Genomic DNA, 24751 nt, shown 5'->3' on the forward strand with positions numbered 1-24751 from the left:
GAGGCCATCCATCTCCCTGTCCTGTCGTTTGTAGAATCATAGCTCTAGAGTTGGAGGGGACCTTGGAGTCCAGCCTCTTCAGGAATGGAGGCTGCAACAGATTAAGTGACTTGTCCACAGTCACAAAGTTGACAACGGAGCTGAAATTTGAATCTGGGTCTTCTGAATTGCAAGTCCAACCAACATTATCCACTATGTCATACTGTCTCTAGGGATTTGAACTCAGGTCTTCTGCTCTTCACCATAATAGACTGCCTCTAGGGGAAATTCTTTAAGAGACAGCACCACGTTGCAGGTCCTGGGGCCAGGACTCCTGGGTGGTTCTCAGCAGAACCACCTGGGTATGGGAGCAGGGTCCCCGGACTCTCCAATTCCTAAAGCTGATTCCCATTCCTCTCCCAAGGCTGTCCCCACTAGGATCCCAGCTTGATTGAATTTTCTCTGGGTCTGAAGGGGCTAAATCCAGTAGCTGCTTAGGCTGCCCCTACATACACCTGAGCCCAGAGCCTCTAAACCTATCTGAATCTATGTGTCCATATGTCAGTGAAGATATTCACACGTATGTGTTGGACATACACAGATATACAGGTTTGCAGTTTTATGAGATCCTCTGTTCATACATGCACTGGTGCCCACGCACCAGTTTGTCCTTTGTTGCTGAAAAGGTCATGGGAATCATTGTTGATCATCACGTGAAAAATGAACACATAGGTGTGACTGTTGGCAGCCACATGCCCACCTCCTGGCTCCAGTATATACATAGACAGATAGAAGCTTGGCAGGCTTAATTCCATTTAGGTCCCCACATCCACTTTTTTTTGGGGTCGGGGCAATGAGGGTTAAGTGACTTGCCCAAGGTCACACAGCTAGTGTGTATCAAGTGTCTGAGGCTGGGTTTTGAACTCAGCTCTTCCCACAGTCCACTTTAACATGGAATCAGAGCCCTGGAAAGGTACCTCAGAGACCAAGGAGTCCAAGGTCACTCAGCAAGTTAGAATCAGACCCTGGGGACCTCCATCCCAGATTTCCTTGGATCACACAGCCCATCTACACACAAACACACATCTCTCTCCCATGCAGAGATACAGCACAGGTCCCCTCCCTTCCACATAGACACACCCCTCCCATGCACACACATACACACGTCTCCCTCCCCAATACACACTGAGCCAAGGCATACACCCTTCTCATGTACACACATAGAAACCCACGCCCGGGTCTCATCTGTGTGTCCACACCCGCCTCCCCGCACAGACATATCCACACGCTGGAACAACGCAAGCCCCAACACACCCCAATTCCCATTCCCACCTGCCTGTCTGCCGCGCACCCACCCACGATCAGGCGGCCGGGCGCAGACCCAGCGGACAGACAGGCCTTCTTTGTGTGCGGAGTTCAGGTGTGCCCAGGAGCTGCACAATGGAGGCCTGTCAGTCAGTCTGTCTGGGGCCTGGGGCGGGGGGGGGGCGGAAGGCGGTGCCTCCCGGGGGTGTCCAGGAACCAGAAAGCACCACCCTTCATACGCCCCCACCCCGCCGCTGCTACACTGCACCCCAAGACCTGGGGAGACCCAGAGGATTCCCCTTAGACACGCCCCCCATCAGACACCGACTGGGATCCCCAGGGAGCCTCTGCGCCCCGCGCCGGTCCCCGAGCTCGGCATCTAGATCCCGGTGGCTTAGGTCTCCTCGGGATCTGGAACGTGGGGGCTCGGCCGCCTGGGTCCCGGAGAGGGCGCGGGCGGGGGGCGGGGCGTACCTGAGGCCCGGCCCCCGGGGCGGGGCGGCGGCGGCCGCGGCGGGGCGGAGAGGAGAGGGGGAGGGTTGTGGGGGGACGCTGCTGCACCTGGAGCCCGGAGCCCGGCAGCTGCAGCGGCAGCGGCGGCACCGACACCGGCGGCGGCTCGGCCCGGAGCTAGCCCGGCCCAGGGGAGCCAAGGCCCGTCGGGCTCGGCCGGGCCAGAGCGGAGAGCGCATCCCCGGCGCCGTCATGGTGGAGGCGGCGCCCGCCGGCCCCGGGCCGCTGCGGAAAACCTTCCTGGTGCCCGAGATCAAGCCCCTGGATCAGTACGACTTCCCGCGGGCCAAGACGGCCGCCAGCCTGGCCTGGGTGCTGCGGGCCGCCTTCGGGGGCGCAGGTAGCGCGGGCCGCGGGGACCGGGGGGCGGTGGGGCCGGGGCCGGGGCGCGGCAGGTGCGGGGGGCGGGGCTCGGGTTCGGGCCCCGCGGGAAAACGCCGGGGCCCCCGGGGAACAATGGCCGGCCCGGGGAGGGGGATGCGGGGCGGGCGGCCGCCGGCTCCCCGCCGCCGCCGCCGCCCGCTTTGTGCGCTCCGGCCGCCGCCTCTGCTCGGGGGGGAGGGGCAGGGGACTCCTGGGTTCCCGGGGGCTCGGGGCCTCCTCCTCCGCCTCTTAGTCCTACTCCTCCTCTCCCTTCCCTGGCCCCGGCCCGTCCCCTCCCCCTGCTCCCTCTCTATCTGCTTGGACTTTGCCTCCCCCGCCTGCGGCTGGAGCTGGGGCCGGGGAGGGGTTGGGGTGGAAGGGACCGGCCATCCCCCCTGCCCGGACCCAGGTGTTGGAGCCCCCGCCTCCTCACCCAGGACCCAGGTGTCTTCGAATCCCGGCCACTCTCCTTAGCATCTGGGGGTCCGGGCACCCCTTCCCACCCACTCAAGCCAACCCCACCCTTCCCCAGGCCATCCTCCCCGGGCCGTAGCCTTGGGAGGGTGAGGCCAAGGTTCTGGTCTTATTGCCTCCTCTGGGCTGTCTGTCTTGGCCCCCTTTTATTTAAAGCTGATGTGGGGCTCGCTGGCCCCTAGTATGGGAATGTCCCCAACCAGGTGGCCTAGGGAGGACTGTACTTGGTACCCTATGGGCTTCCTTAACCAGCCAGGGGCCTAGCCCTCCGTGTCCACACACTGACCCACATGGCTCCCAGACCCTGACTCAGTCACCCAGCTGCCCCCAGCCTCTCAGAAGGCAGGCCTGCTTTCCTTAGCTGAAGCCTTAGCTCCTCCCCAGCCTCAGCTGCCCCTGGGAATACCCTCCCCTCCGAGGGTGGAGCTGGGAGCCCAATATCCTCACCTCCTCATGGCTGCCTGGGAGAGGAGGTGACCAGGGTTAATTAAACCTGGGCCTTTAAGGGCTCCACGGTTGGGAGAGAGGCAGGGATCAGAGGAGGCATCATCCTTCCCATCAAAGCCAAGGGATATTCCCCCCAAGGTGCTGCCCTAGCCCAGACCAACCTGTTCTGTGGGTGTTTGGGAGAGGGACAGACACAGCCGGTGTGGACGGGATGGAATCTCAGCCCTTGTGTCCTCTCTCGGCTTTCTCCCTCCACAGCTTCTGTTTACCCATAAATCCCTTTGCCCCTTCCCTGCCCCGGCTCATCTCAAAGGAAGAGGAGGCACCTTTCAGGGACCCAGGAGTCTTGACTCCTAGATTGGGCTCTTTCCTGGTTATCTGACCTCTAGCCAGGCCTGTTCTGCTCAACAGAGTGAGGAGAACCTCCCAATTTGAGGAGATAGAATGGAAACAGCCCTGAAATGGGAGTCAGGGGACCTGGGGTCGTCCAGGCTGTGTCACTAATTTGCTGTGTGACCTTGGACTGGTCTGTGACCCTCTCTGTACCTCAGTCTATTTGTCAAAGGAGGGGGTTAGACTCCAGGACCTCTGGGGGCCCTTCCCTCTCTGACAGTCTGTCATTCTGTGGGAGTTCTGAAACACAGCAGTTGAGGGGAAACGCCTTGCTTGTGAAGTGCCTACAGTGGGGTGGGAGTCAGGGGACCTGAATTCGAGTTCCCATTGTTCACCAGATCAAATGAAGCAAAGCATATCATGTATTTGGGGTTTGTGAGTTTGTGCTATCTTGAGGGACTGTGTGGGCAGGGGCCAGAGATGGCCAGGCAAAGAAATTCGGGTTTTGTTGATCCTTGGAAGCAGAGACAGCAATGACTGGACTCTCTGCTGGCTGAGCCCTGAGGGCTGCTGAGCCAGGGGAAATGTGGGTTCCAGTCCTGCCTCTGATATCATGTACCATGGGCAAGTCACTTAGCTTCTCTGGATCTCAGTTTCCTCTTCTGTAAAAGGTGGGGGTGATTATACCTCTAGTCCTTACCTTTACAGGATGGTTGTGAAGATTGAATGAGATAATGTGTGGCAAGGACTTTACAGACTTTTAAAGTGCTAGTTGTTGTGCCCACAGCCCTAGCTCAGTCTGATGCCCCCTCTCCCCTACCCACTCCCAGGCACCGTGATCTGTGGCTTCCCAGAGTCCTCTTCAAGCAGTCTCTTTGCTCTTGCCTTTCCCCCAGACATAGAAGCATCCCCCGTCTATCTATCTGAACTGGGCCTTAGCTTCATTGACCACTTCTCTGCAGATGACCCCCAGGTCTGTACCTCTAGCCATCCTCCCTCTTCTGAGATCACAACCCTAATCTCCAGTCGCTCCCAGGCCATTCCTCCTCAGTCATCTAAGAGACTGCTGAGAGATTTCAATCTTGACATGCCCCAAAGTGAGCGATAACCATCTTTTCTCTTTAACCTCCTTGTTTTCCCAACTTTACTATTCCTCCCCGTGGTAGCTCCATTTACCCAGCCCACCATGTTCCAAATCTTAGGATTATTTTTGCTTTTTCTCTTTCCCTTATCCACTCCAGTTAGTTACCAATGGGCTCATGCGTGGGTCCTCTCACTTCTAATAATGCCAGGGGGGATATTGTCAAAGCCTGATTGGTCTTTCTGCCTCTAGCCTCTCCCTTCTTCAATCCTTGCTCCACACAACTGCCAAAGCAATCTTCCTATAAGCATAGGGCTTATCATACCATTCCTCTGCTCCTGAAGCCTCAGGGGCTCCCTATTGCCTTCAGAATCAAACATACATTCCCTTGCCTGGTATTTAAGACTCTCCACAATCTGGCTCCAATCTACCTTTCTCTTTGTATTTCATACTATTCCCCTGCGTGTATTCTGGGTCTCTGCCAAATTGGACCGCTGTTAGCAGTTCCTCAATGTCATCTCACTCTCTTTTTTATTTCTGTATGCCTGGAATACACTCTATCTTTATTTCTGCCTCTTGAAGTCCTACAAAACCTAGCTTAGGTGCCGCCCCTTCCTCAAACTTCTACCCCCTCCCAGTTTGAAAAAGTTCTCTCCCTCCTCTAATTTTCCTAAAGTGCTCTCTCTCACAATCTCCCTACTTTGTCTCTGTTATGACTCCCTGTTCAATCAATTCAGTCATGTATAATTTTTTTTTATGATGTCTTTTGGAGTTTTTTTGGTAAAGATACTGGGGTTGGTTTGCCATTTCCTTCTCCAGCTCATTTTATAGATGAGAAAACTGAGGCAAACAGGGTTCAGTGACTTGCCCAGAGTCACCCAGCTAGGAAGTGCCTGAGGCCAGATCTGATATTTTCTTGGCAAAGATACTGGAGTGCTTTATTATTTCCTTCTCCAGCTCATTTGATAGATGAGGAAACTGAGGCAAACAGGGTTAAGTGACTTGCCCAGGGTCACACACCTAGGGAATTGTATGAGGCCAGATTTGAACTCGGGAAGATGAGTCTTCCTGATGCCAGACCGGGCACTCTCTGCATTGTGCCATCTTGCCGTCCTATCCTAATCCTAACAGGTATTCTTTGAGGTTTCCAAAACCCTTTACACATGTTCACATTTGTGCCTTGGGAGGCAGATACAGCAGGCATTTTCTACCCTGTTTTATCTCTGAGGGGACTGAGATTCAGAGTGTATCTGATTGTGGTGTGGTATGGTGGGCAGGGTTCAGACCCTGATATAGGTGATCCAGTGGTGTTTCCAATGCACTTCTCTCCTTCAGTAGTTTATTCTCCCAAGCAGAATGTCGACTCCTCCTCAAGGCCTGGGATCATAGCATGAACCTTTTGCTTCTCTAGCCCCAAACACAGGGCCTGTCACAGAGTAGGTGCTTTAAAAAGTTTGAATTGATAAAAAATAAAAACATTTATTACATTAAAAAAAGTTTGAGTTGAAGTTGGACAGCTCTTGGGTATACATGAAAATGCTCCAGAAAACTTGGTTCCATCAACAAATGCTTGTGAAGCACCTACTGTGTGCCCAGCAGAGAGCCAAAAGCTGGGGACGCACCAGCAAAACCCAATTCCTGTTCTCACAGCTTCAATCCAGCTTCAGACATTCAGGAACCATGTGAACCTGGCTAGACCATTGACTTTCCATCTCAGTTTCCTCATCTGTAAAATGGGGATGATAATAATAACATCTACTTTCCAGGCTTGATGTTGAGGATGAAATGAGATAATATTTGTAAGGCATTTGGCAAGCTTTGAAGTGCTATATAAAAAAGGGAGCACAGGGGCAGCTAGGTGGCACAGTGGATAGAGCACTGGCCCTGGAGTTAGGAGGACCTGAGTTCAAATCTGACCTTAGGCACTTAACACTTACTAACTGTGTGACCCTGGGCAAGTCATTTAACCCCAATTGCCTCACAAAAAAAAAAAAGGAAAGCCATCGTTACAGGGGTTAAGGGACACATGCAAACATCTGATTCATGGCTGGGTAGATTGGTTGAACAAGTCAAGTCGACAAGCATTTTTTAAAGTACCCACTGTGTGCTGGACACTATACTGTACTAAGCTCTGAGGATACAATGAAAGGAAAAACAGTCCCTTCCCCCAAGAGCTCGAAATCTAATGGCGGGAGGGGGGGGGGTGTGTGACATGCACATGACTGTGGGCACACAAGAAATCTACAGAGTAGACTGAAAGTTACATGGAGGGGAAGGTACAGAGGGGTCAGGGGATAGGACTAGCAAAGGCATCTTGCAAAAGGTGGGATTTAATTTGTCTTAAAGGAAGCCAGGGAGGCGAGGAGTCGGGGTGAGGACAAAAAGGGACTGCCAGTGAAAAGAACCAGAGTTGGCTGATGGGTTGTTGCCCATGAGGAACAGTGAGGGATCAAGGTTGCTGGGTCTGGGGAGGGGAGTAAAGTCTAAGAAGATTGGAAAGTCAGGAAGGGGCCAGGTGGTGAAGGATATTCAGTGCCACAGGGTTTTACATTTGAGCCCAGAGGTAATAGGGAGCCACTGGACTTTATGGGGTGGGTGGGTAGGGGGCAACATGATCAACTTGTACTTTAGGGAGGACAGTTTGACATTGAACGGAGGCTGGACTGCGATGGAGGCAGGGAGACCAACAGGCAGGCTGCTGCAGTAGTTCAGACTGTAGGTGATCCCCTAGGGCCCTACCCAGGATGGTAAGAAGGTCAGAGGAGAGAGGGGAACGTGTAGGATACCCGATGAAGGTGAGATGGACCGATTGGCTCTGGGGGGTGAGGAAGAATAAGGGGTCATGGATGACACCAATGCTGTCTGGGAGGATGGTGGTGCCCTCAGCTGTAATAGGGGAGTTTGGATGGGGGGAGGGCTGGGGGAGGAAGAGAATAAGCCGTTTTGGACAACAAGAAAGTAGAATGTTCCCCTCTTTGATGAGATGTGTGCTCTTTGAGGGCAGGGCCTGGTTTTTCATCTGATCTTCCTATTCTCAGTGTTTATAGTAGACAATAAATGTTTGTTGAATTCAGTTGAGGACAGAGGAGGGAGGACTCCTGACTTGGGGGAAACCCAGGACAGCTGCATCAAGGAGGTATCATCACAGATGGACCTTGAAGGATCAGTAGGATTTCAACAGGTGGAAATGAGCAGGGCAGGGTAGGCAGTCCTTGGCAAGGGAGACCCTATGAACAAAGACTTAGGAGCATTGTTATGTGGTTGGACTTGGAGCCAGGAAGACTTGAGTTCAAATCATGCCTCTGATACTTATTAGCTGTGTGACTCTAGATAAGTCATTTGACCTCTCTTTGCCTCAGTTTCCTCATCTGTAAAATGGGGATAATGGCACCTACCTCTCAGGGTTGTTGTGCTGATCAAGTAAGATAACATATGGCAGGGCAGCTAGGTGGTACAGTGGATAGAGCACCAGCTCTGAATTCAGAAGGACCTAAGTTCAAATCTGGCCTCAGACGCTTGACACTTACTAGCTGTGTGACCCTGGGCAAGTCACTTAACCCCAATTGCCTCACACACACAAAAGATAACATATGGCAAATATGCTCTTATTTATGCTAGGTAGTACTAAGCAGGAAGGGACTGGTTTATGTTCAGGGGAGGGAGCACCCAGTTTTTTTTTTTTATCTGGAAGATAAGTCAACAGAATTTTATTAAGCACCTACTCTGTATAGGGCACTGCTAGGGAGACCAAGAAAGGCAGAAGAGGTCTCTCCCCTCAAGGTGCTCACAGCCTGATGGGCGGGGCGGGGGTGGGGGTAACAGCACATCAACAGCCAGGTCTGGCGAGCATCTCAGAGGGAAGGCACTCAGCTTCAGGGGGTGGGTTTGGGAAAGGCTTCTTGCGGAAGGTGGGATTTTAGCTGGGACTTGAGGGAAGCTGGTGAAGCTGGGCGGAGGGCGAGAATCCAAAGCATGGGGGACAGCCGGAGGAAATGCCCAGATTTGGGAGATGGAACATCTTGTGGGAGGTTGGGAGGTGGAGAGAGGAAGTCAGTGTCACTGATCGAAGGGGACATGGCAGGGGGTGGGGAGGAGGCATATGGTAGGAGGCATGGGAAGACAGGCAAGGTAAGAGGGGGTCAGGTTATTAAGGGCTTTGAAAGCCAATAAGAGGTCTTATATTTGATCCCGGAGGTCATTTAGGAGGTCACTGGAGTTAACTCCAGATTGAACTGGATCTTGGGTAGGCATCTTCAATTCAATGTGTCCAAAACTGAACTCATTAATTTCTCTCCAAACCTTGCCCACCGACCCCCTTCTTTTTTTTTTTTTTTTTTAGTGAGGCAATTGGGGTTAAGTGACTTGCCCAGAGTCACACAGCTAGTAAGTGTTAAATGTCTGAGGCTGGATTTGAACTCAGGTCCATCCTGAATCCAGGGCCTGTTCTCTATCCACTGTGCCACCTAGCTGCCCCATACCTGCCCCCTTCTAAACTTCCCTACTTTACTGTCCAAGGCAATCCCATCTTCTCGACCGCCATCCTCAGATCCATACTCTGTCCAATCCAATCTGTTGCCAAATTGGGTCCCTTCGACCTCTGTGACATCTCTCCTGTATCTCTCCTCTGACCCTGCCACCAGTCTGGTACAGACCTCCATCACCCCAGGCCTCCTGGTGGGTCTCCCTGCCTCAACTCTCTCCCCAGCCCAGTCCTTGAGGATTGAAACCATTGCTTATCTAAATTCTGTTGTCTCCCTCAGCCCTGAGTTAGGCACCCTGCAGAAACGCAGTCGATGTTTGTCATATGAATAATAATTCACACTTCATGGGGCAGCTAGGTGGCACAGTGGATAGAGCACTGGCCCTGGAGTCAGGAGGACCTGAGTTCAAATCTGGCTTCAGACACTTAACACTTACTAGCTGTGTGACCCTGGGCAAGTCACTTAACCCCAATTGCCTCACTAAAAAAACCAAAAAAAACAAAAAAAAAATTCACACTTCAACACTGACAAAGCATATCCTTCATAACAACCTTTTGAAGTATTTCACAGATGAGGAAACTGAGGCCCACAGAGGTGACATGAGGGCGAGGGGGCTTGCTTGAGTTCACACAAAGCAGTGATATAGAATCCCTAGCAGGTAGAGAGCCTAACTTTATGAGGAAGATTATTTCCACCTCTGTTTTACAGAAGAGGAAACTTAACCGTCTGCTTCCCATAGCTTGGAAGAGCCAGCGTCTAGATTTGAACCCAGGCCTTCCTTATTCCAAATCCAGCCCTCTATCCCACTATCCCTGTTGTATGAATGAGCAAATGTCGATGTTGGGATTCCTTTCTGCAGTGACATTCTGCAAGAATAAATGAAGCAACTAAGCCGGGAAGGGAAAGATAATTCCAGGCTGTGTAAATAAGGCTTTGAAGGGTTCGGGTTTTATCTTTTGCCAGGAATAATAACAACATTAATAGTAACAACAGTGGGCATAGATATACGCACATTTGATCCTCAAAACAACCTTGGGAGGTCAGCGCTATTATTAATTTTATGGAAGAGGAAACTGAGGCAGACAGTGGTTAAGTGACTTGGTAAAGGTTGTCCAGTTAGTGAGTGTTTGAGGTGAGATGTAAACCCAGGTTCTCCTAATTCCAAGTCCAGTACCCTTCTCAGTGGTTAAGATCTGGGTTCACATTCTGCCTCTGACACTATGTAAGGAGTAGTAGGGAGCCATGATCTCATTAGATTCTCACCACAGTCCTTCAAGGGAGGGCAACTGAGGCCAAGTGGTTTCCCTAAGGTTATACAGTAGAGCTATATAGTTATATATGGTCTAGTGAGTTCAAGGCTTTCTCTATCCCCCAACCCCATCCCAAGTCCAGACCTCATCCACCTCTGCCAGGGTTATTAATTATTGCAACAGCCTCTTAACCAAACCCTCTACCTTCAGCTCTTCCTGGCTCCTCCTCTGGCTCAGTGCAGGGTTACAGCCTACTTCTCCCTTGCCTGCTTAGAGCAGCTTCATTGCCTGGGCTTGGGTTTGGCCCAGATGCCAAGGGAGTGAGCTCTCAAAGTCTGGGGGAACCTGCCCTTGTTCCCTGCCTCATCTTCTCCTACCACACCTAGACTCAACTTGCAACCCTTGTCCCTCTGGTCCTATCCTGGGGAATAATTCTCACCTCTGGGATTCCTCCTCCAGGAAGTCCCCCAGGACTTGCTGGATGGCTCCGCAGGCCACTGAGGGGCCCCTTGTGCAGGGGGCAGGAGAGGAGGTTCTGGGTTAAGGCCACGCTCACAGATTGTGTCTCTTCCTGCAGAGCATGTGCCTTCAGAGCTGTGGGAGCCTTTCTACACAGACCAGTATGCCCAGGAGCATGTGAAGCCTCCGGTGACTCGGCTGCTCCTCTCAGCCGAGCTGTACTGCCGGGCCTGGCGGCTGGCGCTACCCCAGCTTGAGGCCCCACCCGGCCCCGCTGCCCTCTTGACGCTATTGGCCCGGCGGGGTCTGACCCCGGCCCTGCCTGATCGGCCTGTGCGGGAGGCTGACCTGCGACACCAGCCCATCCTGATGGTGAGGCCTCAAACCCTTCCCCTTGTCGTTAGCTTTGTCCCCTGCTATCTCCTGTGAGCTGCCGGGAGCAGGGAAGCACCTGCTCCTTCCTGCCGCCCCACTTGTCTCTTTTTTCTGCAGGGTGCCCACTTGGCTGTGATCGATGCCCTCATGACAGCCTTCGCCTCAGAGTGGACTGCATCCCTGCCTGTCCCTGCAGCCCCGGGCAGTTGGGAACACAAGCTCCTTCTCTGGGTTGACTCGGTAGGCAGAGAAGGTGTGGGGATGGGGGCAGGGGGATTGCTGGAATGACTCCAAGAGCCAGCCAGAACTGAGGCCCCAGAGTCCTTCACTGATCTTCCCAGGACCAAAGTCTAGACTTTCTCCCAGGCCCCTTAAAAGATCCTTCTTAGAATCAAGGCCTCGAGAACCTCTCACTGACCTTTGTCCACGCCCCACCCCCCCAGACCATGCGGAGGCTCCAGGAGATGACAGAGCGGGAGGCAGCTCAGAGAACCCCGGTGCCCCCAGCAGACAGTGCTGCCCAGCCCTCGGTGAGGCCTGGCAGGTGGGGTGGGGCTGGGGACGGGCCTGGGGAAGCCGTACCCCGACTCGTGGGGCTGGGCTGTCCCTCTGCCTCTTCTTTGGGGCTGGGACTGGGACAGGGCAGGGCTGGGCTGTGACTTTCTCTGTATCTCTCTGTCTCTGCCCCTGCACTGCTGCATTCTCCTCCTCTCTGCCCCTCTCTGCGCCTCAGTGTCCCACCCGCTGGTACTGGAAGCTCGTTCCCGTAAGTGGGTGTGCCTGGTCCCCAGCTCCGTTCTGTCCCTGCGCCCTGACCTGTGAACAGAGGATCTGCGGCCCTGGGCAAGGGGCAAGGGGGGGGGTCATCCTCTGGGCCGGGGGTTAGGGTAGGGAGAACTGGGATCTCATCACCCCCCCCCAAGAAAGAAGTTGGGGGTCTCGGATCCTCTGCTCACATTGGCCTCTGCAGCCCTGAGGGCCCCTGGGGGAGGCGTCCTGCTGCATGCTATTGCTGCCCTGCCTGCTTCTCCTGGGCTCCCTCCGTCTCCACCCCAAGGTGCCAGAGCTGGGGGAGGGGTCAACAGGTCTCCCTGAGGCCCAGCTCTTGCGAATGGCTTAGTGTTGACCAGAAGACGAGCCTCTGACTTGTCCCTAAGGTCTGAGCCAGGGGCTGAGGGAGCCCCAGAGAAGAGGGGGAGAGGCCAGATACCCCAAAGACAGGTTAAGGAATGGGGCTCCCCTCCTAGCTGAGCCCTCCAGGATGTCCCGGGGGTGGGGCCGGTTCGGGGGTGGGGGAGCCCTCAGCAGACAGGATGAGGTCAGGGCCCCCCCGGCCTGGAGCCTGTGTCCCGCTGCGGCCCCCCCGCGCTGACGCCCCCTCCTCTCCGCCCCCTCAGCACGCCGTTGCCTTCTGTTTGAAGGAGTCGGGGAGCAAACCCCCTGTGGTAACGTATCTCCAACCTCTGTCCTTCCTGCTTTTTGCTCCTCGTGTCACTGCTCTTGTTCCCCACCAGGCCAGGCTGGGCTGGCTCCCAGCAGCTGTCCAGCGCTTGAGGGCCCCTCCCGCTGTGCACTCGCTCCGGCTTGCTCTAGGGGCCCCTCCGTCCCCCCTTCTGCTGCATGTTGCTCCCTCTCCCCTGTAGCCTCAAGGACTCACGCACCTGGCCTCCCTGTACCAGCTGCATGCTCTCCGACTCTGGCCCATCTCTGACCATTGACCTCTGACCCCTTCCTTTTGCCCCACAGATCCGGTACCGAAAGGACCGGGCCGTGGCCCGCAGGGCCCCCTGCTTCCCTGTCGTGTCGGGCCTCCAGGATCTGGCCAGCGGAGCTGCCTTGGCTGCCATCATCCATTGCTACTGCCCCCAGCTGCTGAGGCTCGAGGGTAAGTGGGCCGGCTCTCCAGACCCAGGCATCTGTATCTCTTGGCCAACCTCAGACCCCAACCAATCAGTGAGGATTTATTAAGCACCTCCGTGGGGCAGTGAGGTAGCACAGTGGATAGAGTGCCTGGCCTGGAATTGGGAAGACTCATCTTCGTGAGTTCAAATCTGACCTCAGATATTTCCCAGCTGTGTGACCCTGGGCAAGTCACTTCACCCTGCTTGCCTCAGTTTCCTCATCTGTCAAATGCACTGGAGAAGGAAATGGCAAACCCCTCCAGTATCTCTGCCAAGAAAACCCCAAATGAGACTTGGACATGACTGAAATGATTGAACAAAACAAGTGGCTCCTATGTGCCAGGCATAGTGTTGGAGACACAAAAACAAAAATGAAGAGACCCTGGCCCCAAGGAACTTACATTCTGTTGGGATGATGACATGTGTGTACACACACACACACACACATACACACACACACACTCACACACACTCACACACTCACACCCACATACATATACAGTCACACCCACCTACCCACCCCCCCCCACACTCACACCTACCCATCCACATATACACACACACACAGTCACACACTCACCCCCACACACACACTCACACCTACCCATCCACATATACACATACACACACATACCCACACACACTCACACCCACATACATATACACACAGTCACACCCACCTACCCACCACACACACACACTCACACCTACCCATCCACATACACACACACACACACACACACACACACACATACACAGTCACACACACACTCACCCCCCCCCACACACACACTCATCCCCCCACATACACACACACCCCAGACACCCCCCTACAAGATAAATAGAAGGCCCCTTGGCAGGAGCGGGGACAAGGTGGGCAGAGGGCAAAAATCCATTCTCCAGCCGGGCCCCCTATCCCAGGTATCCCAGTAGTCAGGTGCGCCTTCCTGTCTCTCTACAGACGTATGCCTGAAGGACACCATGTCTGTAGCAGACAGTCTGTACAACCTTCAACTGGTCCAGGACTTCTGTGCTGCCCGCCTGCCAGGTGGCTGCCCCCTGGCTCTGGAGGACTTGCTCTACGTGCCCCCCCTTCTCAAGGTGACCCTGGTATCCAGGCCCCACCGGAGCCCTGACAGTTGAGCTGGGGCTAGGGGAAGAAGGATAAGGACTCCTGGGTTCCCAGGGGGTTCTGCACAGGGGCACTGGCAGCAGTGTCATGCCCCGCTCCATACCCCCACCAGTGGGCTTCCGCCTCTCAGCTCAGCCTGTCTCTCCCTGTCTAACCCCAACCATCCCAAGATACTTATCTTAGAGAAGGGATGGCTGGTGGGGGTGGTGGGGGGGTGTCTTCAGTACTGAAGGGCTCGAAAAGGACTTGGTCTTGTTATGCCTGGGCCCAGGAGGCTGAACAGGGAGGAAAAGGGAGGAAATTGTAGAGAGCACATGATAAGGACAAGAGCCAGCCTAAGTGGAATGGGTTGCCTTGGGAAGTACTGAGCTCCCTGTCATAGCAGTTTCTCATGTCTAGGCTGATTGACCGCTTGCTTGTGGAGGGGGTTTTGTCGCAGGCCTGGGTTGGCCTGGGAGGTGGGCTACGAGGCCCCTTCCAGTTATTGACTCTACTGTCTCTCAAACCCCAGACCAATGTGGCTGTGCTGCTGGCCGAGCTGTTTCTGTGTTTTGAGGTGCTGAAGCCAGACTTTGTGAGGCCCAAAGAACTGCCAGATGGGAGAGGTGAGGCTGGAGCGGGGACTGGGACAGGGAGGCCGAGTGGACAAGGGGAATCACCTCAAGAACTGCTGGGATGAAAAAAAAAAAGAAAAAGAACTTCTGGGATGTAGCTGGGAGGTAAAATGGCCACAGTTTTGGACCTGGAGTCAGGAAGACCCGAGTTCAAATCCTGTCCCAGATACTGCCTAGCTATGTGACCCCAGGGCTAGTTACTGAATCTCTTTGCCTCAGTTTCCCCATATGTAAAGTGGGGAAGATAATAATAATGTAATTAATAATAATGTAAAATGGGGGTAATACATCTTAGCGTTGTTTGAGAGAATAAAATGAAGTACTTTGCAAACCTTATAAGTACGACATACACACTCGCTTTTATTGTTGTTACTGGGTGAGGTGAGGCCAGTGAACTGAGGCATCTGAGTAGAGGGTGAACTGTGTAGCACCCACCTAGAGTGAGGCTGGGGCTTAGCCTGGGGTTGGGTGTGCTCCCCGGGTTGTGGCCTCACATTCCCTTCACCTCTGCCTCAGGTTCCTCTCCGGGGGTCAGCGAAGCCTCCACCCCACCGAGCGGCAACGGAGCCAGGTACGGCCTCGTCCCCACACCAGATGCCCCAGTAGCCCCACGGGTCCCTCTGTTCTGTCCCCCTCCCCCTCAGCCACTGGATTCCCCTTTGAGGCATGGGGCAGAGCCCATAGGTCCTGTTGCTCTGGGTTTGGGCATGGTGGGGGCAGGGATGCAGCACATGAGGTGATTGCTTCTCCTTCCCCCCTGCAGCTCCCCTGTTTTCAACTTCCGGCACCCACTGCTGTCTCCAGGGGGGCCACAGTCTCCCCTCCGTAGCTCATCAGGTGAGAAGGAGGTGGGTGGGGGTGGGAGGAGAGGGGCAACCTGCTTCTGTCCCCCTGCCCCCCCCCCAGTGTCTCGGTCCTAATGAGGTAGCTGGAGCTGACCTCTGAACTCCTTACAGGCTCCTTACAGTCATCACCCTCCATGACCCACATAGAGGCTTTTGGGAAGGCGTGGAACCGGCAGCTCAGGTGAGGAGTCAGAGCTGAGCAACCTGGGGGTAGAGGTGGAGGTGGGGCTGACACTGAACTGGGGTGGGGTTAGCAGCTTAGGGCCAGAGGGGAGAAGGAATGAAGGAGGAGGAAGTCAGGTGCCTGGTTTGTTAGCCCCAATTTTCCCCCTCCATCTATTGGTGGTCAGTGAACTGAGCAACAGCCTCCCCCAGGCCCACCAGTCTGTACACTGGCCAGAGTCTGTGATGATGGCCACCTGGTCTTCATGAAGAATGGGCCCTTTGGGAAGCTCACTGGTTGTGTCAAGGCCTCATTCAGTCCCATGTTTGTGGACTCCTTAGCTGCCCCTGCCCCCAGCTGTGCTGACTTTCTTGAGGGCTAAAAGGTATTGAGTGCCCTACCCTTAGTCAGTTTCTGGTGCCCCAGGGGCAGCTAGGTGGTGCAGTGGATAAAGCACCAGCCCTCCGTTCAGGAGGACCTGAGTTTAAATCTGGCCTCAGACACTTACACTTACTAGCTGTGTGACCCTGGGCAAGTCACTTAACCCTCATTGCCCTGCGAGAAAAAAAAGTTTCTGGTGCCCTCGTAGCTCTATCTGGCAGCTCTGGCCCAGCACTCAAAGGGTGGGTGCAGGTTTTAGGCCTACTGCTGAGAACCGAGAACCTCCAAGAGCAGGGTTAGGGTGGGGGGAGGTCCCCTGGTCAAGGGCCAGAGCCATAGAGAGTGACTGGGGGGCCGTGGGGTGGGCCAGGGGTTCAAGGCTGGAGTCTTAGCCCCCGTCTGGCCCTCCCCAGCCGCCCCTTGTCCCAGGCTGTATCTTTCAGCACTCCCTTTGGCCTGGACAGCGACGTGGACGTGGTCATGGGTGACCCAGTGCTTTTACGCTCTGCCAGTTCCGATAGCCTGGGTCCCCCAAGGGTTTCGGCGTTGCAGCCTCCCCCAGAGGCAGCCCCGGAACCTGGGGACCTCCCCACCATAGAAGAAGCCCTGCAGATCATCCACAGTGCTGAGCCCCGCCTGCTCCCAGATGGTGCTGCCGATGGCGGCTTTTATCTCCATTCCCCCGAGGGACCCTCAAAACCTACCTTGTCTTCATCCTATCCATCTGAGACCTCAAAACCTCTTGCTTACTACCCCCATCCAGAGGGGGGCCTCAAAGCTTCAAAAGCACCCTTGGCTTCCCCCTACCACCCTGGAGAGGCCTCTAAAGCAGTCCCACCTGAGGGGCCCTCCGCAACGCCTCCCCAGGCCGAAGTGCGCATGACAAGCTTTGCAGAGAGGAAGAAGCAGCTGGTGAAGCCAGAGGGTCGGACTGGGGAGGAGGGTGGGGCAGGCGGTCCTCCCCAGGCCCCTCCCGAGGCTCTGAGCTCCTCCGAGATGAGTAAGCTGGGGGCGAGGCTGGAGGAGAAACGTCGAGCTATTGAGGCCCAGAAGCGGCGCATTGAGGCCATCTTTGCGAAGCACCGGCAGCAGCTGGGCAAGAGCGCCTTTCTGCAGGTGCAGAAGCGCGAGGCTGGTGGGGAGAGTGATGGGGATGGCATCGAAGGGGACGGTGGTTCTGGTGTGCAGGCGGCTGAAGGTGCCCCGGGCTCAGGACCTGGGGAGAGGCCAGCTGGCGAGGGCCGTGGAGAGCCTTCTGAAAGGCCCAAGATGGTGACCTTCTCCCCGGAGGTGGTGTCTGGCCGCCTTTCAGATGAGGGCATGGGGGACTACAACCGGGCGGTCAGTAAGTTGAGCGCGGCCCTGAGCTCTTTGCAGCGGGATATGCAGCGGCTCACGGACCAGCAGCAGCGGCTCCTGCGGGAGCCCGAGCACCCTGGGCCTGGCCCCCCTGCCGCTGCTTGGATCATTCCTGGCCCCGCTGGGCCCCGGGCCCCCTCCCCAGCCCCTGTGCGCCGTGCCCCACCCCCTCGATCGCCCCAGCCGCCCCCACGCCGATCCTCAGCCCCTGCTTCCACCCCGGCTCCCCGTAGCCCCAAACATGCGCGGCCGGCAGAGCTACGGCTGGCGCCCTTGACTCGGGTACTGACTCCACCGCACGATGTGGACACTCTTCCCCACCTGCGCAAGTTCTCACCATCCCAGGTCCCCGTTCAGACGCGCTCCTCGATCCTTTTTGATGAGGATCAGCCTGACCCTGGCTCTGGCCCTTCAAAGCCAGAGCCTGAGCCTGGACCCAAGGCAGGAGAGGTGCCTGCCGAGCCCCTAGGAGGGGCTGCCACCCCGTCTGGCCGGCCAGGGCTCATCGAGATCCCGCTTGGGAGCCTGGACAGCGACGGGGACGGGAGCCCCCCTGGAGGGGAAGACTCTCTGGAGGAGGCGGTGAATGGAGAGCCACGCACCGGCCTGGGTTTCTTCTATAAGGTGAGACGCAGGGGAACTCTGGGAAAGTTGCCTGGACCAGGATGAGAGCTGTCAGAAAGATAGGTGGATGTTTTCTACAGGATGAAGAGAAGCCAGAAGATGAAATGGCACAGAAACGGGCCAGCCTGCTCGAGCGGCAGCAGCGGCGGGCAGACGAGGCGCGCAGGCGGAAACAGTGGCTCGAGGTGGAGAGGGAGCAGAAGAAGGAGGAAGCCGCCCGGTGAGCCTTGACCGGCTCCCTCCCCCCATCTCCCAGTCCTGCCCTGGCTCTTGGGCAGCTTCCTGAGGCCTTTTGCCAGAGACTCTGGGGCTTTCTTCTCCCCCCCCTTCTTCTGATTCCTGAGCACCCGCTGAGGACTTGGTTTGCCTCCTGGGCCCTCTCTGGGCTTGACCAGGTCCTTGGGCTCAGAAGCCTGCTGCCACCTGCCCCATATACCCCTTCTCTGCTTCCCTGCCCCTTTCCATTTTTTTTTTTAGTGAGGCAGTTGGGTTAAGTGACTTTCCCAGGGTCACACCGCTAGTAAGTGTTAAGTGTCTGAGGCCGGATTTGAACTCAGGTCCTCCTGAATCCAGGGCCAGTGCTCTATCCACTGTGCCACCTAGCTGCCCCCTTTCCATCTCTTGTTGCTTATTTCTGGAATCTGACTTCCCACCCTCTGGACCCCATCAGTCCATTTGCTGAGGCTTACTCAAAAGAAACAAAAATTCGGTATACAGTTTCAGAAATAACATCCCTAGGAGAAGGGGCTAGATGGATACATTAAAGAAATCTGCCCCGTCTCAGGCTCTGTGGAGCCAGATTCCAATGCCCAGTTTGGCTTCTCATAATTCTCCCTTGCCTAGAGCATCTGGCTCCCTGGGGGCAGAGAACCCTCATCTCTTAATGAGGTGTTGAGCCCTGGATTTGGAATCTCAGAACCTGGATTCGAGTCTTGACTCTGACATTTAACCGTCCGTAGGACCTTGGGTGAATCACTGAGCCTCAGTTTCCTCATGTAAAATGGCTGAGTTCAGACTAGGGAAAGAGGAAAAACTTCCCAACAGGTAGTGCTGTTCAAAAGGGGAATGAATTCCTCTTGCTTGCTACAAGTCTCTGAGCAGGTCAAGGTGACCACATTTAGGGTATGTTGTAGAAGTGTCCTTGTTTAAGGGGACAACCGAGTGGCTCAGTGCCAGCCTCTGAGTCAGGAAGACCTGAGTTCAAAACCGGCCTCAGATAACTGATAGCTGTGTGACCCTGGGGAAGTCACTTGACCTTTGTCTGCCTTGGTTTCCTCACCTAACTCCTAGGTGTGTTTTGAGGATCAGATGAGATAATATTTGTGAAATGCTTAGCACAATGCCTGGTGTATAGTAAGTGTATATAAATACTAGCTATTGTTATTAATACTAGCTGTTATTATAAGCTAGATAAATGGGCCCTGATGGCCTTCCCTGCTATATGATTGACCTGTAAGATTCCTTTCAGCTTTAATCTCACAGTCTTTTAATCATCCCCAGACCCTGTCAAATCTCTTGGGGCCTGACCTTTCTTGCATGCACTGAATCAAGCTCATTGGTCCATTCTACACATTTATAGTTCTCTTTTAGCTAACCTGAAAGCCTCTTGGTGATGTGGTGGGTTTAGGGGCGCTTTACCCACAATCCTACCTAATTTTAGACCCACCGTTCCTCAAAGGGCACACGGGTGGCACAAGTTTCCTGTGTTGCCCTTCCCGAACTATCATTTAGTCTGACATACACACTGGTCCTCTCCCAAGCTCCCCAAAGACAGGTGCTCACCCCTCATTTCCCGCTCTGGGCCTCTTTGTGTTTTTCCTCAGCTTGGCCCAGGAGGAAAGGGCCCGAGTTGGGGCTGGGGCCAGCCTGGAAGAGGAAGGCCCAGCCCGGAGAGGGGACTTTACGCGACAAGAATATGAGAGGCGGGCACAGCTCAAGTTGATGGACGACCTGGACAAAGTCCTGAGGCCTCGAGGGACAGGGGGCGGGCCTGGAAGAGGGGGCGCCCGTCGGCCCCCTCGACCTCGATCTGGCTGCTGTGACGACTCAGCCCTAGGCCGCAGTCCCCGAGGTCTCTTGGGTAAGGGGGAGCAGGGGGGAACCAGTATTGCTGATGGTGGGCAGGAGGTTGCCAAGGGAAAATAATATGACTGAGCATCTTACTTCCTATTTCTCCCTACCAGGGTCCCGACTTAGCAAAGTTTACTCCCAGTCCACCCTGTCCCTTTCCACTGTGGCCAATGATTCTTCCAACAACCTTGGGGTAAAGAGGCCCACATCCAGGTATAATTACACCTCTCCCCGCCCTCCCTCCACAAACCTACCCAATCTGAGTTTGCGTGTCAGTGTGTCTGCTTGTCAATGTATATGCTTCCAGCGTGACTGTGTATCTCTGTGGGCAGGTGGTCTGCTCACTGGTTGGGTTAACTTCCTTAAGGCTACCATCCTTATGGGCAAGCTAAACTCATACTGGGCTTTTGCTAGTTATTCTCAGTACCAGTCCTATGTGCCACTACAATTGGGGCAAATTTGCAAAATTCTAGAATGGGTTATTAAAGGGACGGCTTATGAATATTTAGAAACAGAAGCACGGATCACCAGGAATCAGCGTGGACTCATCAAGAACAAATCATGCTTGCTAGCTGGTTTTAGGAGGGAGGGAGGGAGGAAAATTTGGAACTCGAAATCTTCCAAAAATGAATGAAAACTATCTTTACATGTAATTGGAAAAAAATAAAAATACTATCAAATAATAAAAAAGAACAAATCATGCTAGATGCCCCGCTGCCCATTTTGTTTGACCAGACTGATAGATCAGGAAAATGCAATGGCTATATTATACTTGGATTTCAGCAAAATATTTGACAAGAGATATCATGCCATTCTTGAGGACAAAATGGAAACACTGGGCAGGATAATAGTACAGACTATCCACAACTATTGAATTTCCAGGTGCAGAGGGTAGTGATTAATGTGTTGATGTCAACTTGGAGGGCAGACAAGAAGTAGGGAGATGTGCACATACTCTTGGCATCCCCGTTTTCTGGCATGAAGTAGGCAATTAATGAATGTTTTTTCGGTTGAATTGGCGACTATACCTTGCAAGGATAATTTGAAGAAGCGAGTGGTGTTTAGCCTAGAGAAAAGAAAACTTTGTGGGGAAAGGATCATGGTCCTCAAGTCTCTGCAAGGGAGCTTTTGGTATAAGAGGGTAGCAAAGGGTAGATTCTAAGTTGCCGAGAGGCTGATTTAGGCTTAATTTAAGAAAGAACTTCCCAACTATTCAAAAGACTTCCATTACAGAAGGTCTTTAAGCAGAGGCTGATGAACAGGGGCGGCTAGGTGGTGAAGTGGATAGAGCACTGGCACTGGAGTCAGGAGGACCTGAGTTCAAATCCAGCCTCAGACACTTAACACTTACTAGCTGTGTGACCCTGGGCAAGTCACTTAACCCCAATTGCCTCACTAACATTAAAAAAAAAAAAGAAAATGTGATAAATAGGGGTTATCCATCATGGGCAGTTAGACAAGATGATCCTCAAAGCTTCCTTCTGAATCTGAGATTCTGTGAATGAGGGAGCCTAGAGAAGGCACCATGTGCCAGGCTCCCCCCTGATAGTGACATCCCCTTCTCTTCAGGGCCCCTTCTCCATCCGGCCTCATGTCCCCCAGTCGTCTGTTAGGTAACCGAGATCGGGACTGGGAAAATGGGAGTACTGCCTCATCACCGGCCTCTGTTCCAGAATACACAGGTAAGGCTTTGACTGGGCACTAGTTGGAACAGGAAATGAATGGAGACAGGATGGTGGCAAAGGTTGGGGGGGGGCAAGCGAGTTCTATACCTAACACAGGATGCAGTGGGAAGAACCACTGGACCCCCAGAATCGGGAGATCTGGGTTTGAATCCTGATTTGGACACTCCTCTGACCTCAATTTATTCATGTGTAGACCGGGGGTAAGGATAGTGTCAAGTAGTTTATACTACACCCCTCACAAGGCTGTTTTGTTGGCATTTTTACAAAGGTGAGATCGAGCCACTTCTCATGCTTGTTTTCTGATTATAACTTCCTTCCCTCCCACCCCCTCATGCCCCAGGCCCCAAACTGTACAAGGAGCCCAGCGCCAAGTCCAACAAGTACATCATTCACAACGCACTGGCCCACTGCTGCCTGGCTGGCAAGGTCAATGAATCTCACAAGAACCGCATCCTGGAGGTCAGTCTAGGGCTGGGCCCACGCCATCTCTGTAGAAATCCCCGTCCCTTTTGCTCTGAGCTCACCTCCCCTCTCCTCCCCAGCCCATTCCTCTTGCCAAGGTTCCAGTTCTTCTGTTTATTCTGGATTTCCTAACAATGTATCCCGATCCCAGGAAATCGAGAAGAGCAAAGCCAACCACTTCCTGATCCTCTTCCGGGACTCCAGCTGCCAGTTTCGGGCCCTGTACACATTCTCTGGGGAGACGGAAGAGATGTCACGCCTGGCTGGCTATGGCCCCCGCACCATCACCAAGTCCATGGTGGAGGGCATCTACAAGTACAACTCTGACCGGAAGCGCTTCACACAGATTCCTGCCAAGACCATGTCCATGAGTGTGGATGCCATCACCATCCAAGGTCACTTCTGGCAGACCAAGAAACCCACTACCCCAAAGAAGCCCAGCACCCCTAAATAGCCCAGACATTTCCTGCCTAGCACTGAGGCCTGGACTCTGCCCCAGAGCCAGCCTGGGGCCTTCTGTCCCCGAGGGCGGCTCCCCGGCGGGATGGTGGAGGCCCTCGGATGGAGTGAGAGGGGGTGCTTTGTACCACCCTACCCCAGCCTGGGCTCTTCTCCCCTCCCTGCTTAGGAGACTGAGGGCTGGAAGGGGGCCCGGCCCCCTCCTCAGTCCCCTCCCCATCTGCATGTTTCTTCTCTCTCAGTGCCTCTTGGAGGCGATGTCTTTGTTCCCTGCTCCCCCTCCCCTCCGCCCCAGCCACCTCTTGCCTGGACAGATTTTGGTCCCCAGTGTTGGGGGGCTCCCAATCTCCAAACCTTTGGAAAGCCAATTTATAAATTCTGGCCCTAGCCAAGGTTGGATTCCAAAGGGGCCTGGACCTGCATTCTAATTTTTTTTTGGAGGGTGTTTTGGGGGTTGGTTTCCTTGCCCCCCATCCCTCCAGGTCCTCTTCTTTCCTGGAAGGCTGGAGGGAGTTCCTTCATCTATGTGTTGTGTCCTGCTGTGGGGAGGGGGAAGCTGGGAGCTTCAAGGACTCAGGGCTCAGCTCAACAACCCCCTGCCCCTGTCTGTCCTCCCCATCTTGAATAAAATAATTTAAAGAGAAGTTCTTGACCCCTCCCTCCTAGGAAGGGGGTGATTAGAAGCTGAGGGGAGGAGGGTGGGTGGGCAAGCTCAGGGTTGCCAAGCTCACAGAGCAGTCCCTAACCAGCGATCCCTCCCCAAATCCAGCCTCTGCACTGACACCCCCCCCCCGCCCCAGTATTTCCACTGCAGCTTAGCCCTAAAACTTTCCTATCTTGAGGCAGAATTTCCTCTCCTTGCTCATCCTCCTGAGGTGCATCAAAGCAATCAAGTCTCTTGGAGAGAAAGTCCTTTCAGTCCATGAAGAGAGCCATCTGGGCCTTTCCTAAGCCTGTCTTCTCCAGGCTGAAGGTCCCAGTCCCTCAGAGGGTTTCTCATGTCATAGTGTGCAGGCCCCTGGCCACCATTCACTTCTGACTCCTCTTTGTCAGTCTCCATACTAAACCATGGTTTCTAGGGATGCTCACGGCTGTACTGTGGAGGGCAGTGATATAGGCATCTCACCAGTTCTGGACGCCACCTTTTTTTTTCCTTTTTCTTTTTGTGGGGCAATGAGGGTTAAGTGACTTGCCCAAGGTCACAGAGTTAGTGTCAAGTGTCTGAGGCCAGATTTGAACTCAGGTCCTCCTGAATCCAGGGCTGGTGCTTTATCCACTATGCCACCTAGCTGCCTGATGCCACCTACTTTTTTTGTTTTGTGTTTTTTGTGGGGCAATGGGGGTTAAGTGACTTACCCAGGGTCACACAGCTAGCAAGTGCCAAATGTCTGAGGCTGGATTTGAACTCAGGTACTCCTGAATCCAGGGCTGGTGCTTTATCCACTGTGCCACCTAGCTGCCCGATGCCGCCTACTTTTAACTCAGCTTTCTCTGGGGGCTCTTTGAGTTGGGTCCCAACTCACATTGACCTTTTAGTCCAATAAAGCTCTCAGATCGTCCTCCCACCAACTCTCAGTCAAGCCACCCTTGTCCTGTTTTTGCCATTGATTTTTTGGACCCAGAGGACTTTATTCTTCCTCGATTTTTATCTAATTAGATCCAGTGCATTGTTCTAGCCAGTTAAGTTATTTTTAGGTCCTGTCAGCTCATGTGTTAGCTCTCTCTTCGTCCTTGAGTTGGTCTGACCTGGGACACTTCCTGCCCACCCTCCCACCCCTCTCGCTGGCTGAGTATTTGCACAGTAAGATAGCAATTACCCGTTTGATAAGTGATAGAGTGTGAGGGCCTCTAAGGAGAAGGGTTTGGCTATCCAAGAAATGCTTTCTGGAGAAGGCCGCAGCAGAGTAGGGGAATGTCTTGAGCCAAGGAGGGAACAAACATGAGGAACGAGAACAGGAAGTGACCAGAGGTGGAGCTACAGTCCAAAGAACCTTGA

The 24751-nt window shown here is 54.2% G+C and overlaps 1 protein-coding gene across 3 annotated transcripts; it reads left to right on the plus strand.

The window, feature by feature from the left end:
* Positions 1 to 1850: 1850 nt before the first annotated feature.
* Positions 1851 to 23392, plus strand: CAMSAP3 (calmodulin regulated spectrin associated protein family member 3). Of its 3 annotated transcripts, XM_043975755.1 has the most exons (19): positions 1851 to 2137; positions 10804 to 11057; positions 11178 to 11300; positions 11504 to 11590; positions 11794 to 11826; positions 12458 to 12505; positions 12807 to 12945; positions 13923 to 14062; positions 14605 to 14698; positions 15224 to 15278; positions 15471 to 15544; positions 15664 to 15733; positions 16510 to 18079; positions 18160 to 18299; positions 19903 to 20159; positions 20263 to 20362; positions 21719 to 21831; positions 22175 to 22293; positions 22448 to 23392. In XM_043975755.1, exons 1-19 carry the CDS (start codon positions 1990 to 1992, stop codon positions 22748 to 22750), a joined length of 3867 nt encoding a protein of 1288 aa, XP_043831690.1. In that variant the 5' UTR covers positions 1851 to 1989; the 3' UTR covers positions 22751 to 23392. The 3 variants fall into 3 exon arrangements, with proteins under 3 accessions (XP_043831690.1, XP_043831691.1, XP_043831692.1); XM_043975756.1 differs by lacking the exon at positions 12458 to 12505; XM_043975757.1 differs by lacking the exons at positions 11794 to 11826; positions 12458 to 12505.
* Positions 23393 to 24751: the final 1359 nt, after the last annotated feature.

The sequence above is a fragment of the Dromiciops gliroides genome, chromosome 1 (genome assembly GCF_019393635.1).
Source record: "Dromiciops gliroides isolate mDroGli1 chromosome 1, mDroGli1.pri, whole genome shotgun sequence".
Classification (NCBI taxonomy): domain Eukaryota; kingdom Metazoa; phylum Chordata; class Mammalia; order Microbiotheria; family Microbiotheriidae; genus Dromiciops; species Dromiciops gliroides.